General features: G+C 40.4%; 2 protein-coding genes and 1 pseudogene across 2 annotated transcripts; 2 read left to right on the forward strand and 1 right to left on the reverse strand.

The window, feature by feature from the left end:
* Window positions 1–9: 9 nt before the first annotated feature.
* On the forward strand, window positions 10–13,631 carry LOC146550412 (tonsoku-like protein). The gene is made up of 3 exons (XM_085259542.1): window positions 10–1,112; window positions 1,246–1,402; window positions 11,373–13,631. Exons 1-3 carry the CDS (start codon window positions 1,033–1,035, stop codon window positions 11,385–11,387), a joined length of 252 nt encoding a protein of 83 aa, XP_085115668.1. The 5' UTR covers window positions 10–1,032; the 3' UTR covers window positions 11,388–13,631.
* LOC146550413 (uncharacterized) lies at window positions 8,625–11,254 on the reverse strand. Its single transcript, XM_085259540.1, has one exon. It carries the CDS (start codon window positions 11,135–11,137, stop codon window positions 9,014–9,016), a length of 2,124 nt encoding a protein of 707 aa, XP_085115666.1. The 5' UTR covers window positions 11,138–11,254; the 3' UTR covers window positions 8,625–9,013.
* A 136-nt stretch (window positions 13,632–13,767) lies between the features above and the next one.
* Window positions 13,768–17,240, forward strand: LOC146550414 (tonsoku-like protein; annotated as a pseudogene).
* The last annotated feature ends 407 nt before the right edge of the window (window positions 17,241–17,647 follow it).

The raw sequence follows: 17,647 nt of genomic DNA on the forward strand, positions 1-17,647 counted from the left end.
ACATCCCTCCACACACACAGGCTGTGCTGGCTCACAGAAAGAGTGGGTCATCAACATTATCAGGCAGCTGGTGTTCATAGCAAGCCTCACCAGACAGCTTCAGTCCATATCGGATGTACAGGATGGAGTTAAGGCTCTGCAAGGACATCTGATTTGTAAGTTTGCTTTTTACCACACTCATCTGGGCCAAGAGTAGAGGAAACTGCCTTATCTTCTGCAGCTGGAATTCAAAACAAGTATTTGAACTCGGACACGGCCTGCAGATTAGACTGGGTTTGTTTGGTTTTTCTTTTTCGTGCTTTTCCCACTTTTCTAGCTTGTTGTGCCCTTTTTCTTTCAGGATCTGCAGTTTCCTCCCTGTCCAGTAGAGGCCTCTCTCAGAGAAAGAACAGCTTGGGGATGCAGATGATGACGATTGGAGATCAGACACACCGCCCCCACCTCTCCTTATCCATGCTTAGGTCAGAAGTGGAATGCTCTTTTGCTGTTTGTTAGTTACGGATGGAGTAACACTAACTAAGGAAATACACACAACACAGTGATTGTGAATAAGTCACTCCAAGTGTGAAAAGGTGATAGTCAGAGTGAGACTACACATGAATTATTCAGGAAATGCACACTCAGTGAGAGAATAACTATAATTCAGTGTCACTAGGGGATATAACTTGAAGATGATGTGTCTTCATTTCTGATTCATTTTGAACAGTGATGAATGTGGAAGTAAATGAGCGCGAGCTGATCAAAACGGGCGAGCTGTTTTTACATATTTCTGCAGCCTGGATGCCGTGGGCTTTGTCCAGGAGTAAAAGATGACATCGCCCATTTCGGATCTTATATATAGTTATACCTTGGTGTTTTGTAGCATCACCTGACAAACTTTTACTTTCCTGATGTTTAGACTTTCTGATCCCTCCACAGACTCTGCTTTGTCTTTCTACAAAGAGTTGACGACATTAAATACAGATGTTTTAACAGTGCTTGAATGTTTTATTTTGTTTACTCTAGCCTCCAACTCAAACTTTGGTTGCTCCTATGCCCACGTCACTTCCTCCACCAATCAGAATGAGGGTCCGGGTTCAGGAAGACGTCTTCCTGATCCCAGTTCCACAAAGGTCGGTGAAAAGTTTTAAGTTTGAGCAGTACATAAAAATAAATCCCAATCTGATTGGTATAGTGTTTTTTTGTTGTTGTTGTTGTTTTGTTTTTAATTTCTGTTTAATCGCCGGTCATTGCTCTGCATCCCAGTGAGGCCAACTCCTGCTCTGTGTCGTGGCTGTGTGAGCAGGCAGCTCAGCGTTACTACCAGAAATGTGGCCTCCTGCCTCGTCTCTCTCTGCAGAAAGAAGGCGCTCTGCTCTCCCCGCAGGACCAGCTACTGGCCGTCCTGCACACAAATGAAGAGGTGAGGTGACACTGAGGAGAGCCAGAAGTGACCATACTTGGACCACAGACAATTTAAAAGATGCTGAAGACTACCATGATTGGTTGATGAAGTCTGATCACGAGTGTTTAAGACAAATGTTGTCACCGTTGCTATCTTGGATTTAAAAAAAAAAAAACAACCCACAGTGACAAGAGGACGGCTATGACTGTGAAACAGCTTGCATGTCAGCCAGTGAGCATACTCCTTTTCTTAGGCAAAGTATGGCCCAAATTCATAAAATAGACTTTCTCATAGACACAGAGGTCTTTTCATTAAATCACTGATAGAAGGAATGGAGGTTCTAGGTCCTTCCACAATGACTTCATCTTTCTTACCCAGATGAGGCGTGCAGGTTTTAGACTGTATGATTCTGGTAAGAAGGTGAAGGGCTGATTATGTTAACAAGCTGCCTGAGAAACTACAATCTGAGAAACTGTAAAGATTAGAACCATTTCTATTACCAGACTGGATGCTGACAGCACTTCCTCCCATTCTGCGAAAATGAAGCCAAAATATCCCGCTTGTGGGCGCTGCCATGTTCCACTTTTGGAGCCAGAGTCTGCTCAGTAGTAACTCGTGGTGGAGTGTCTCTGGACATGACTGCGAACACGCCCCCTTATTGATTGATTGATTGATTGATTGGTAATTTATTTCAACATGTGAACAATATACAAGTACATTTAGAAAAGAAATGAGAGAAAAAAAATATACTATACAAATTACATACAAAAAAACATTCTGATTAATTTACATGTTGAAAGGGAGTGGGAAGAAGTATACACTTATTTAATCCCACCCCTGTCCCATAAATTATCAGTGAATATTTAGTCAGCTTCCTTACTGATATAATTTGTAATAAAAATAGTGAACAGATTTCTGATATACTATAATATCACATCATGAATTTTTTGTTTGTTTGTTTTTAAATAGAGACATTCACTTAATTTAAATATTTTCCTTTTCTTTATAGATCGAGAAGATCATATTTTTATAACTCTTTTTGAACAGTTTTATGTTTGGACATTGCTTTAATTCCATATTCAGTTTGTTCCATAGTTTCACTCCTTGAACAGAAACACAAAAGCCTTTTCTTGTAGTACGTACCTTCATTGTTTTGAAGTTACAAAAACCCCTTAAATTATAACTTCCTTCTTTCAAAAAAAACATACTCTGAATATTACCTGGCAGTTCTTTATTTTTTGCTTTGAATAGAATTTGTGCTGTTTGGAATTTCACTATATCGTCAATTTTCAATATTTCAGACTGCAAAAATAGTGAGTTTGTATGTTCCCTATAACCTGCATTGTGGATGATTCGAATTGCTTTCTTTTGAAGAGTAAAAAGTGAATGTAATGTGGTTTTATAGTTATTGCCCCAGACCTCTGCACAATAGCTTAAGTATGGTGAAACCAGTGAACAGTAGAGAATATGAAGTGATGTTCTGTCGAATACCTGTTTTGCCTTGTTTAGTACTGCAATGCTTCGTGATACTTTGGAATGAATATATCTTACGTGAGCTCTCCAGTTAAGTTTTTCATCTATTATTACCCCCAGAAATTTATTTTCACTGACTCTTTCAATATCAACACCATTTATTTGAATCTTTGCATTTGTATTTAAACTACTATTTCCAAATAACATAAGTTTAGATTTATTCAAATTTAATGATAATTTGTTTTTATCAAGCCAGAACTTCACTTTACTTATTTCATTAGTCATATCCTCCAATAAATTCTGCAGATCATCACCAGAGCAAAAAATGTTGGTATCGTCAGCAAAGAGAACCATTTTTAATACTTTGGACACTTTACAGATGTCGTTAATGTACAAGTTGAAGAATTTTGGACCCAAAACTGACCCTTGGGGTACACCACAAGCAATGTCCATACATAAGGAGCAACCACCATTTATTTTCACAAACTGCTTTCTGTCACTTAAATAACTCCGGACCCAATCTAAAACTACCCCTCTGACACCATAACGTTCCAGTTTTCTTATTAATATATCATGATCTATAGTGTCAAATGCCTTTGTCAAGTCTATGAATAACCCAGCCACATATTGCTTTTTGTCTATGGAATTTGTGATGTATTCTATTGAATCTAATAGTGCCGATGATGTTGATCTGCTTGATCTGAATCCGTACTGACTCTCAGTGAGTAGTTTATGTTTATCTATAAATTTTTCCAGTCTGTTTTTAAACAGTTTTTCAAGAACTTTTGAGAATTGAGGTAGTAAAGAGACAGGCCTGTAGTTTGTGAAATGGTGTTTGTTTCCAGATTTGTATAGAGGTATAACTTTTGCTATTTTCATTCTGTCTGGAAATCGACCAGTTTGAAATGATAAATTACAGATGTATGTAAATGGTTTTATAATAGCCTCAATGACTCTTTTAACCACTATCATATCAATATCATTACAATCCAAAGATTTGTGATTTTTACATTTTTTGACAATTTCAAGAACTTCATTTTCATCAACGGCTGTGAGAAACATAGAATATGGATTTCTGTCAATCAGTGTAACGGGTTTTTCCTGTGCTTTCCCAGGATGAGTGATTGTTCTTGCTAAATTTGGTCCAGCAGTTACAAAGAATTCATTGAGACTATTTGCCACAACATCCATATTGTATTCTTCATGGTCATTACAAATGAAATACTTGGGATAGTTCTTTTGTCCAGTCCCACATTTTATAACACTGTTCAGGATTTCCCATAATCTTTTATTATTATTTCTATTTATATCTAATTGCTTCTTATAGTATTCCTTTTTACTAAATCTAAGTATATTAGTTAACCTATTTTTATATCTTTTGTATCTGATTTCAGCATCTTTAGTTCTCGTTCTTAAGAACTCTCTGTATAGAGCATTTTTCTTTATACATGCATTTTGCAGACCTTTTGTTATCCATGGACAGTCCATATATTTCTGTTTCCTACTATATTGCTTTATTGGACAGTTGGTATTGTACAGTAATGTAAATATTCTAAGGAATTTATTATAAGCACTATTAACGTCCTGTTCCTGATATACTTCACCCCAGTTTTCCTTCAATAAATCTTTTTTAAATGCATTCATTCTTTCTTCTGTTCTTACTCGTCTGTACTCTTTTTTACTGTCCATTTTATTGATCTTGTAATTCCTATCATAGATTGTAAAAATTGGAAGATGGTCACTTATGTCGTTAATCAGGAGTCCACTTACAGTCTTATTTTCAATGTCATTTGCAAAAATGTTGTCTATGAGAGTTGCACAATGTGATGTAATCCTGGTAGGTCTAGTAATTTTAGGGAATAGATTCATACAGTGCATTGTGTTTATAAATTCCTCAGTGGTTTTATGTTTATTTGGGTTTAGCAAATCAATATTGAAGTCTCCACAAATGAAAACTTTTTTGCGAGCTATTTCAATAAATGTTTCTTCTATCCAGTCTTTAAATGTATCAATACTACTACCTGGAGCTCTGTATATACAGCTAATGATTACATTTTTACTTTTTTCTTTACAAATTTCAACTGTAATACATTCTAGTACATTATCAATCACCATCGTCATCTTTTCCACCACATTAAATTTCAAGGATTTGTCCACATACAAGGCCACTCCTCCTCCTCCTTTGTTTCGCCTAGTTATAAATGTGAATTCATAACCCTCCAGTTCAAAGTCTGTTCCTTTTTCCATATTGATCCAAGTTTCTGATAAGGCAATGACACTAAATGGATGTGAAAACTGGTTAAGATATTCTTTGATATGACTAAAATTAGCATAGAGACTTCTACAGTTAAAGTGGATAATTGATAATTTATTCTCAGTTTTAATCCTCTGATTGTAGTCTTTATTTGTATAGTAGCAGCAATTGTTATTGTTAGATGAGAAAAAGTTGTTGTCTGGATCTATTTCATATTCCAAGTCGTGTGTATTGTGATCCATATAGTTAAATGTTTTCAGTTCCAATTGATCATATTCTGCAACTGTCTGACTGATGCAGCTGATTCTTCCAGATGTATCTGAGTTCTTCCTTCCAGTGTGTGTCATAAGTGAGTGTGTGGTTGTCTGTTACCTTGTTTGCCGTCCAGATCGTGTTGCTCACTGATATTTTTCGAGATCCGCCATATTTTTAATGGTCAGAACTTTGGCTTCCTCTGGTGATCCGTTTAGTTTAATGAATATTTTGCAGTTCGTCGTCCAAGTGCCTTGGATTTTTCCCAGCTTCTTAAGGTGTCGCGCTTTTTTGGCTATTTCAGCGTTGTGTTTGGTTAGATGTTCATTGATAAAGACATTAGATCCTTTTAATTTTCTTCCTTGTTTCAGCAGCGTAATCTTGTGCTTTCGATTTACAAACCTTAATATAATAGCCGGTATGTTGCCGTTCCTCCTGGGAAGAGGGTGGCATGCTTCGACAGAGTTACAGTCCAGGGCAATCCCTTTGGACCGCAGGAAAGCAGCCACCTGTTGTTCCGTGGAGCTAATGTCAAGCTCTCCAGGTTCCTCGTTGCTGTCAGCGGTCACCGCCTGAGCGTATGACCGGGGTTTAATATGGAGCCCAGTGATGATGACGTCGTTTATCCTGGAGTATTGTTCCAGGTCAGCGACCTTACTTTCCAGGTATGCAATCTTTTTATCTTTTTCGGCATTTTGGATGCTTTTTACATAGCCCGGCTGCTCCGTCTCTAATTCTGCAGGGTATGATGACTGTTATTTAAAGCTACTAATTAAAGTGTTTATTTAGATTAAAACTTATCATACAAAACATGCACTCAAAAAAGGTGCATCTAAACAAACCTGTTTGAATCAACAGGCCTCTGTACCCTATGTTGCAAACAGTTTTGTTAAACTATATAAAAAACATGAATTTATCTTGCTGGAGAGCACATAATACACACGACAGATTACACATCCAAGCTTTAATCATCATGTCATGCCTGTGGGAGTTACCTGGAAAAAATGCAAAGACTGACTTAACATTAGAGGAAGGCATGTTGTCCAACATCGGTCTAAGGTGTGAGTGAACCAGTTTTTTGGTTGTCACTATGCAGTTTAATAATTCCTACACAAACTAATGGGAACATATCTGATAAAAAATATCATACTGTAAACAATCCTTAGTTTTTAATTTTTGTTATAGGAGGGAACATATGTGGTATTTTAGCATCAGACACTTTCACGGCTGCGCAGCAGTCGTGTGGTGAATTGAGAAAAGGATCCAAAATGCAGGCACTGGCTGGGGTGCGAGTGAATGTTTATTTACAGAGGTGATAAGGTGACAAAAACAGGAGGAGCAGAGCGGGGAGCAAACAAACCTAAACTGGGGAAACCTAAAGAACTCAACTTAAACCAAACACTAGTGATGTGACGTTCTGTATCGAGGCTTCGAAGCTTGTGTCGAGTAATTGAGGGGGCGTTTCCGCGATGCGCGTATCGAGGCTTGCTTCATTTATGGGAAGAGCTGAAAATGATGACGTCCGAAGCCTCGCTGCCCGGCTGTACCACGTGACTGGTTCATGAAGTGGTTCGAACTTTGTCGCGAGATATGACAGCAATATAAACCCCTCAGACTTCATTCAAAATGTAGGTGTTTGATGGAGAGTTGCGGTTAGTGAGAGTTTGGAGACAGTTTGGAGGTTTATGAGAGTGAGGAGAGAAAGTCAGGAGAGAATGGAGCCAGCTAAGAAGAGGAGGATGTCCTCCCCTGTGTGGGAACATTTTGATTTTATTCCTCCCAACAAGGTATGTAAATTTCTACAGAAGATGTATTTTCATAATAATGATGGTGCAATGCAATTTATGTTAAGCGGCTTTACTTTTGTACAAGGTGAAGTGTTTGCTATGTGCCAGGGAGCTGGGATATAACAACAACACCTCATCCATGCTTAGGCACTACAGAGCTTTGCATGAGAATAAGGGGAACACCAATTGTGGAGCAAGACCAGGTGAGCCATCAAATGCAATGATAATATAGGATGCAGTAATGTTACTAAATGATATAACAATATTATACAACTGTAATACGTTCCGTGTGTGATATTTATATTTGTGCTTTGTCTTTATTGTCTTTCCTCAGGAGAACAATCTCCAATAGATGAAGACCTGGTTAGCATGGTGATTGAGGAGGAGGGAGGGAGACACAGCTGGGAGAAATTAGGCTAACGAGACAGGGGAGTGGTAAAACTGAACACACTGACATGAAACATGAACTTTCAGAATAAAACAGGACAGAGAACCAGACAGGGCACTGAACTTGACAGGCGGACTCATAAGTAGACACAATAACACCGAGGACAGACAGAGGGAACACAGAAGTGGGAGCAGGCAGGTAAAGAACAGAAACCTAACAAATGGCAAAATCACAGCAGAATACATACTCGGAATGAACAAAAGCATAAGGCAACACAGACTCAGGACCATGACAGACACTTAGTTTTCTGTTTTCTGATGAAGTGGTTCATTTGTGCAGATGATGCCTTAATTTAACGAAAACACAAATCAGACATCAGCTCACAACCTTAAACATGATTATTGTGCTAGCAATTGGGTGTGATCCAGTGATGGATTCATGATTAGCTAACAATGAGGAATGGCAGGGATATTTTTCTTTAGCAAAAGAAACAATAAAACAATGAAAAGACCTCAGGAGACATAAAACTGTTTTACTGGCAAAATATCAAAACTAAAGCCAATAACTTTGCTGATTTTCTCTATCTGTGCAATATTGATTAAGGTTACTGCTCTTTAAGGTAAATATCAAAACTATTACACTGTTTAATCCACACCAATGCATCATATTCTGTAAAATCATATTTTTGTATATGTTGTCCTGTGAGGACATCTGATCTCTGAAAAAACAACTGTTAACAAAGCTGGAAAAACAAACCCACATCTTGATCCTTAAAAAAACATATTAATATGTATCTTAATAACAAAAACAATCACAGCTCAAATAAAAGGCTTCAGCCTACTAATATTAGTTCATAAAATACATTCTCTGCGCCAAAAGTGATGAGTTAAGGTGCCCATGGAGGCAAGGGTGCCACCAGGCATTTGGCCCCGGGGCAGACCCAAGACAGGCTGGAGAGATTATATCTCTCGGCTGGCCTGGGAACGCCTTGGTGTTCATATTTATATTAATATTCTTATTCTTCTATGACAAAAAGTACAAGTGTTCATTTAAGGAAATAAACAGAGCAGTAAGAGATATTTTTCAATTTTTTTTATTTTATTTTTGATTTGCCACCAATTACATGTTTTTATTTGTAATTTTTGTAGTGCTCCATGCTATGTGAACCCCTCACCTGATGTTTTATGTTTATTAGTTTAGTTTAGATTCTAAACTATCAACCCCAACAATCGAATGATCTCCTTTAATAGCAAGCGCTGGGCAACGGTGGAAAGGAAAAACTCCCTTATAAAAAGGGAGAAACCTTTGACAGAACCAGGCTAAGAAAGGGGCAGCCATCTGTCATGACTGGTTGGGGGGTGAGAGGCAGAGGAAAAGAAAAAAGAGAGCACACGTTAGCTATATGTTGCTCACATTGCCTAAAATGAACAACGTATGGTTTTCTGGACTGTGAAAGAAATGTCTCAAGTCAGTTTTCAGTGACGTGACTGAAGACTTTTCTGGATGGCCGTGCGGATGCTTGTCAGAAACAGTTCATTTCCTTTCTTGGAGAAACGAACTCCGTTGTGTAAAAAAATGGAGTTGTCAAAAAACCTGATGTGCGGATGCTCAATAATCACTCCATCGAAGCGGTCGACAGCCTTTCTAATGCTGGCATTCACAGTCTTCCTGTCCTTATTGATTTCGCCTGGATTTCCATATATCCACACTTGACGCTCATTGATGGATGAATATGCAATTGTCATTGAGGGGAACTCTGTGTGCAATTGCATCAATTCCTTCTCAATGACAGAAGAAAGTTCATAAGCAGAAAAGAGTCCCAAATCATTGCCCCCAGCATGGATTACCAGTATGTCAGGTGGGCTCTGTGTGGATAGCTCCTTATAAAAACAAGGAAGGACTCCCCCCCAGCGCATTCCTCGTTTGCCAAACCACTGGACTTTGGTATTAAGTCCGAAATTTTCTCCGAAAATCTCTTTTGCTTCACCCTTGGCTCGTCTAATGTAACTGGACCCAATGATCCACACGTTTGTTTCTCTCTGGTCTTCTGGGCTCTCTTTCTTTTTCGGTGTGTTTTCACAGGTGTTGGTATCGCTCAAGGCCGTATCGTTTGTTTTCTGACCTGGGAGTCGGATAGTCCTGGACCAGGGACTTTTTTGGATGCTCTGTGTCACTACTGATTGTTCTGGCCTCTTGTTGTCTTTCAGTGTGTTTTCAGATGTTTTGGTATCACCCAAGGTCATATCGTTCATTGTTTTAACTAGGTGTTGGATATTCTTTGGCGGAAAACTTTTTCGGATGCTCTGTGTCACTGCTGCTTGTTCTGGCCTCTTGTTGTCTTTCAGTGTGTTTTCAGAGGTTTTGGTATCACTCAAGGTCATATTGTCCATTTTCTCAACTAGTTGTTGGATAGTCCTTGACGAAGAACTTTTCTGGATGCTCTGTGTCACTGCTGCTTGTTCTGGCCTCTTGTTGTCTTTCAGTGTGTTTTCAGAGGTTATGGTATCACTCAAGGTCATATTGTCCATTTTCTCAACTAGTTGTTGGAAAGTCCTTGGCGCATAACTTTTCTGGATGCTCTGTGTCACTGCTGCTTGTTCTGGCCTCTTGTTGTATTTTGGAGTGTTTTCAGAGGTTATGGTATCACTCGAGGTCGTAACGTCCATTTTCTCAACTAGTTGTTGGAAAGTCCTTGGCGCATAACTTTTCTGGATGCTCTGTGTCACTGCTGCTTGTTCTGGCCTCTTGTTGTATTTTGGAGTGTTTTCAGAGGTTATGGTATCACTCGAGGTCGTAACGTTAATTTTCTCAACTACGTGTCGGATATTCCTTGACAAAGAACTTTTCTGGATGCTCTGTGTCACTGCTGCTTGTTCTGGCCTCTTGTTGTATTTTGGAGTGTTTTCAGAGGTTATGGTATCACTCGAGGTCGTAACGTCCATTTTCTCAACTACGTGTTGGATAGTCCTTGACGAAGAACTTTTCTGGATGCTCTGTGTCACTGCTGCTTGTTCTGGCCTCTTGTTGTATTTTGGAGTGTTTTCAGAGGTTATGGTATCACTCGAGGTCGTAACGTCCATTTTCTCAACTAGTTGTTGGAAAGTCCTTGGCGCATAACTTTTCTGGATGCTCTGTGTCACTGCTGCTTGTTCTGGACTCTTGTTGTCTTTTGGTGTGTTTTGAGAGGTTTTGGTATCACTCAAGTTCATATTGTTCTTTTTCTGAACTTGGAGTTGGATAGTCCTTGAAGAAGAACCTTTTTGGATGCTCGGAGTCACTGCTGTTTCTTTTTTCTCAGTGTCTATTCTCATCCTCTTTCTCTCTGGAGAGTAGCTCTCAGAGTTGTTTTTGCTGCCTTTTGAAATCTGACTGTATCGTCTTTTCAACACAGTTTTTTCTTCACAGATTCGTCTCTTTTTCCTTGGTGGAGAGCAGCTGTCGGGACTTCTGCAATTCTGTGCAGCATAATGCGGGCCTCGCTTCCTCTTGAGTGGAAGCTGGAAATGTGTTTCTTCAGAATTTGGCTCTGGATTTTGGTGGTCCATTGTAGTAAAGCCAGCGTAAGCTTGTTGACTTTTGCCGTGTTTACTCTGAGACATGTTAGAGTGTTGATGAAGTGACTGTGTTAAAGGTTCAACTGTTTTAAAATGTTTCTCAGGTTTACCTTTGAATGCTGCAATCTTGAGTGTTGCAAATAAACTGACTGAAAGTTTGGGATTCTTACCCCTACTTATAGATTCACTACTATGACATCATAATGATGTCATAACAAAATGTAACAGTAACATTCTTTTTTCTTCTTCTTTCTTTTAAATTTGGTGTTATTGTCTATAGGGCTTTGGAACGTGATGTCACGGGAGGGGGCGTGGCCTCCGGGCACCATTCTAGCAGGCCAAACAAAGGTACGGTGGCCCTGAGAGGCCAAACGGACTGCAACTTCAGAAAACACTTGGAAAAAGAAAAATGCTGCAAAAAGAAAAACACTTGCAAAAAGAAAAATGCTGCAAAAAGAAAAACACTTGCAAAAAGAAAAATGCTGCAAAAAGAAAAACGCTGCAAAAGCACACACAACACAACGGAAATAGGAAAAAAATACAACAGAAATGTTTCTGGGGAGACAATAACCGGACGCACCAGTTGCACGAACCAAAACATGCTAACAAGTGCACTGGGACTGGGAGACACTTCAAAGAAGTGGAGTGGCCAAAGAGTAAACTTTCAAAAGTAAGTTCTGAATAATATGTCACTTATTTATGTGCTAATGTTTAATAATGAGGAACATTAGAACATTACTGTTGGCCACATGCCGGCAAAGTTATGTGACATTAGCGATGTTTGTACTTTCAGCATTTACTTTGTTTTAAAGCCTTTACTTTATACGCCAGATAGTCGACCTTAATCTTACAGAGAATCTGATGATTTTGTGGATAATTAAAGTCAGTCATATATCCACAAACACAACAGGCTGAAAGTCAGTGATGCTGTTCGGTTTGCAGTCCTGAATATTACGGAACAAGCAGGATTCACTGCACTGTTAATGTTTTGCAAGTGTTTTCTGAAGTTGCAGTCCGTTTGGCCTCTCAGGGCCACCGTAGCTTCCCGATGGTTAGGGAAAAATGCAGTGGCATGGCAGGATGCTGTAAACGGACCAAACTTCAGTCAAGAGAACAACTGAGATAATCCATCCACATACAGGTTAGTCATTAATGTGCTGCTGCATTGCCTGGGCTGTAGTTACATGGTAAGGTTTTAAAAACTGAGCTTTAAAATGAATAGTTGTAATAAAAACTGAGAGAGGCCGACAGTGATCACTTACTTTTTGTAAGGGGCTTGTTGAGATTAAATAGAACAAGTTACAAAGCATTAAAACATGTTAAAAACACAACAGCCTTATTAAACGCAGAGTAGTTTGGGCCCAGAAGTAGGATTGATCACGTCATCACTTAAAGACCGGATAGACACATGGTGGAGTTACTTTGTTGTGTTTGTGTGTGTTTTTAAGTAGTTTTAAACTTTGTGATCCACAACAGGTAACAGTAAAAGATGAACATTTTTAAGCATAATGCTGTTACCAAACTACATTAATGGCCCAAAAACAGACCATAGAAAAAACCGTGGCTATGTGAAAAAAAATGATGACAACTAGTCCTAATTCAGGCTAATTGTTTTTTTGTTTTTTTGTTTTGTTTTTTTCCCGACATCCCTCCACACACACAGGCTGTGCTGGCTCACAGAAAGAGTGGGTCATCAACATTATCAGGCAGCTGGTGTTCATAGCAAGCCTCACCAGACAGCTTCAGTCCATATCGGATGTACAGGATGGAGTTAAGGCTCTGCAAGGACATCTGATTTGTAAGTTTGCTTTTTACCACACTCATCTGGGCCAAGAGTAGAGGAAACTGCCTTATCTTCTGCAGCTGGAATTCAAAACAAGTATTTGAACTCGGACACGGCCTGCAGATTAGACTGGGTTTGTTTGGTTTTTCTTTTTCGTGCTTTTCCCACTTTTCTAGCTTGTTGTGCCCTTTTTCTTTCAGGATCTGCAGTTTCCTCCCTGTCCAGTAGAGGCCTCTCTCAGAGAAAGAACAGCTTGGGGATGCAGATGATGACGATTGGAGATCAGACACACCGCCCCCACCTCTCCTTATCCATGCTTAGGTCAGAAGTGGAATGCTCTTTTGCTGTTTGTTAGTTACGGATGGAGTAACACTAACTAAGGAAATACACACAACACAGTGATTGTGAATAAGTCACTCCAAGTGTGAAAAGGTGATAGTCAGAGTGAGACTACACATGAATTATTCAGGAAATGCACACTCAGTGAGAGAATAACTATAATTCAGTGTCACTAGGGGATATAACTTGAAGATGATGTGTCTTCATTTCTGATTCATTTTGAACAGTGATGAATGTGGAAGTAAATGAGCGCGAGCTGATCAAAACGGGCGAGCTGTTTTTACATATTTCTGCAGCCTGGATGCCGTGGGCTTTGTCCAGGAGTAAAAGATGACATCGCCCATTTCGGATCTTATATATAGTTATACCTTGGTGTTTTGTAGCATCACCTGACAAACTTTTACTTTCCTGATGTTTAGACTTTCTGATCCCTCCACAGACTCTGCTTTGTCTTTCTACAAAGAGTTGATGACATTAAATACAGATGTTTTAACAGTGCTTGAATGTTTTATTTTGTTTACTCTAGCCTCCAACTCAAACTTTGGTTGCTCCTATGCCCACGTCACTTCCTCCACCAATCAGAATGAGGGTCCGGGTTCAGGAAGACGTCTTCCTGATCCCAGTTCCACAAAGGTCGGTGAAAAGTTTTAAGTTTGAGCAGTACATAAAAATAAATCCCAATCTGATTGGTATAGTGTTTTTTTGTTGTTGTTGTTGTTGTTGTTGTTTTTAATTTCTGTTTAATCACCGGTCATTGCTCTGCATCCCAGTGAGGCCAACTCCTGCTCTGTGTCGTGGCTGTGTGAGCAGGCAGCTCAGCGTTACTACCAGAAATGTGGCCTCCTGCCTCGTCTCTCTCTGCAGAAAGAAGGCGCTCTGCTCTCCCCGCAGGACCAGCTACTGGCCGTCCTGCACACAAATGAAGAGGTGAGGTGACACTGAGGAGAGCCAGAAGTGACCATACTTGGACCACAGACAATTTAAAAGATGCTGAAGACTACCATGATTGGTTGATGAAGTCTGATCACGAGTGTTTAAGACAAATGTTGTCACCGTTGCTATCTTGGATTTAAAAAAAACAAAACAACCCACAGTGACAAGAGGACGGCTATGACTGTGAAACAGCTTGCATGTCAGCCAGTGAGCATACTCCTTTTCTTAGGCAAAGTATGGCCCAAATTCATAAAATAGACTTTCTCATAGACACAGAGGTCTTTTCATTAAATCACTGATAGAAGGAATGGAGGTTCTAGGTCCTTCCACAATGACTTCATCTTTCTTACCCAGATGAGGCGTGCAGGTTTTAGACTGTATGATTCTGGTAAGAAGGTGAAGGGCTGATTATGTTAACAAGCTGCCTGAGAAACTACAATCTGAGAAACTGTAAAGATTAGAACCATTTCTATTACCAGACTGGATGCTGACTTGCTTTTGGAGCCAGCTTCCAGAAGACACTGAAGGAATCACAGTTTTTGGGATTGAATCCTTGGCTTCACTTTCCCGCACCAGTGCAGGATAACTGATGGGTTTGTGTTGTGGGTTCTGGCTGACGTTTGCTCGTGGGGATCTCCCTCCTCTCCCTGAGCGATACAAGAAGGCCTGTCAAAGTCTAGCAGTGGGTGAGCAACACAGAGGAAATGCATTATAAAACGGACACATGTGCATTCTTGTATTCTGTTATGAAGTACCATCTCTTTCTACCTGTAGATGAGAACAAGCGTGTCTCCCGGCTATGTGAGGTTCGGGACCGGGGTTCCTCCGTGTCAGGACTCCAAATGTCTCGGTTTGGCCGCCTCTTCCCTCAGCCCGCTCCTCCGTGCCCTAAAACTTCAGGCCAGCCTCACGGAGCTGCGAATTTCTGGAAACCGTATGTCTGACGACCTTCTCCCTGAGCTGATTGCCACAACGCTCACCATGCCTCGTCTGCAGCTGCTGGACATTTCTGCCAACTGCATTACAGGGGACGGCCTGGAGAAGGCTGTAAATGCTTTAAAGGGACAGAGTGCACCTGCATTCCCGGTAAGGGCCTCAGCTAGCCAATAGTGGCAGCTCCAGGTTTACCATCTAACCTGTATTTAAGTACCTCTGGTCTTAATAACTACCTTAGATCTTAATAACAAGCTAACCTGATTCATATCAATGATATCTGTCAGAGAGAATTGGCTCTCGTGATCATTTGCTTTTTCTGCTCGTTTCCACTCAAAGTGCCTGGAGGAGCTGGACCTCAGTATGAACCCACTGGGGGACGGCGTGTCTGAGTCTCTGTCCTGTCTGCTGTCCTGCTGCCCTGTGCTAGCCAAGCGGTCTCTGCAGGTCTCACTGCTCATTTCCTTCAGCAGCATCGACTGCTGCTAGCCAGCGCGCTCACAGGTGACTCTCTAACAAGCAGCTGACTGAAGCCTTAAGCTTCACTGAACTCCCATCCATAAGCAAAACTGCAACTAACTTTACATCTTCTGAACGTTCAGGCACAGGCCATTTGAAAGCAGTGTGCCTGTCCCTCAATCCCCTGGGCTCCACCGGCTTTGAGCTGGTGTTAAAGACTCTGCCCCTCCACTGCCTCACACACGTGGACCTGTCAGCTGTCTGCAGAGGGCCTGCTGATTACCCGGCACTGGAACACCTCGCCAAAGTCCTGTCACAGGTGTGCACGCAAAAATCATGCAATGTCATTTATTGTCGAAAGATATAATTGTGCAATCAGGTTAAGACTTTTGTGTTTTTGCAGGACGAGTGCTCTCTGACCCACCTCAGCCTGGCTGCAAATGGGCTGACAGACAGCAGTGTAGCTACCTTGGCGAGGTGTGTGTGTGTGTGTGTGTGAGGGCGTCATTTCTACGGCTCAGTTATTACTCATGTTAGTGGGGCTTTGCCTTTGTTTAAATTGTCACTCTTTACTGGCCTGTTGGACTTTTTCTTATTATTTCACAGGTGCCTCTCGTCGTGTCCCACACTGGTGAGTCTGAATCTGTCAGGAAATCCGTCTGTTACATCAGTGGGACTTCACAACATCCTGGCGTCTGTCAGAGAGGCCCGTCGACCACTGACACTTCTAAACCTCGAAGGTATGTCTGAACTTGGAGATACTCCATGGAGTTCCTTTTTTTTTCTAAAGCTATTCTTAGATTCACCGTTTCACACTAATTCACAATTTGGATTTCTTTGATGTTTTTATCACCTGTGCAAAGTTGTACTTGGCAACAGTTTCTTTCTTGCTATCAGTGCGTTTCCTTTTGACGCATTTCTAAGTTTGAACATTTAGTATGTATGCACAGAGGTGTTACATGATGATTACACACACAGACATTACAATATAGAAGTGTGGTTTAAAGATTTAAAAAAAAGATTAGCTGTGAATTAATTTTCCATTTTATGGAGCAGAAAACATTGCTGAATGCTAGCTAACAGGCTACATTTGGATGTCAAATATTTATAGGGGGGAAAATGGAAATTATGGATATGAAATAAAATGATTCTTTGTTGCTTAACCTGCAGGTTGTCAGGTCTCTGGCCCCTGGGAGAGTCAAGACCTGGACAGTTTGTCAGAGCTGGTCCAGGATATCCGTCTTTGCTCTCAGACCCTCAACAAGCTGGACCGACAGACCTTGAAGCAGAGCTGGGACAGGACTCAGTCACACGGACACTTTCTCGACCGAAACTCCAAGTGCCTCCTCTCTGCCACCTCTACTTGAGGGTGGCAGGTGTGTTCATAATAAATAATTAATAATGAATTATTAATTTCCTAATAATTCATAATAAAAGTGGTCATTTTTATAAACATTTTGTTTAATGAGGCTACACCAAAAAGAAACAAGATAAAAACAAAATAAAGTGACATGGCGTCCACCGACAGTCTGTGGATAGCTTGTGTTTTATGCATTTTTGTCTGCCTTATTTATACATGTAAAGCTCTGTATCTGTATAAAGAGTTTGTGTTAGTGTGTGAGAGGTTTTGTGTCACAATGGTCCTGTTTTGTAGGATTTGATTTAAAAAAACAAACATAATTAAAGTAACCAACGATGCTATACGTTGACATCGTTCTTTCACTGTAAGACAAAGCAGGCTATGGTGAATAATCACAGCGATTTTCAGCTCTGAAGAAATCTATCTAGGAGCTATGACAGTGTAAAGACACCCTGCAATTTTAAATGTGTGGCGACATTTGAATGAGGCGCGTACCAGTAGAGGGAGCCAACGCACCACGAATGGTACACAGCCACAGATGCGCTTTGTGCAATGTATTTGTGACATGCAGGAGTGTCCGCAAAGAAATGTGGATAAGTTGTAAATCAAAAGCTAAAGAGCTCATTCTTGCACTGTTTTGATCAGAACACACGTGGGAATGTTCAAGTGTTGAGAATTTGTAATTATAAAGTGAATTAGGGAACGATATTAGATACTGCCACTGGCTAGATTTCAACCTGGGTCTCTC

This window comes from Mchenga conophoros, linkage group LG20, assembly GCF_057382185.1.
Source record: "Mchenga conophoros isolate Kocher_MC1m ecotype Shallow Benthic linkage group LG20, M_conophoros_male_GT1.1, whole genome shotgun sequence".
Taxonomy (NCBI): domain Eukaryota; kingdom Metazoa; phylum Chordata; class Actinopteri; order Cichliformes; family Cichlidae; genus Mchenga; species Mchenga conophoros.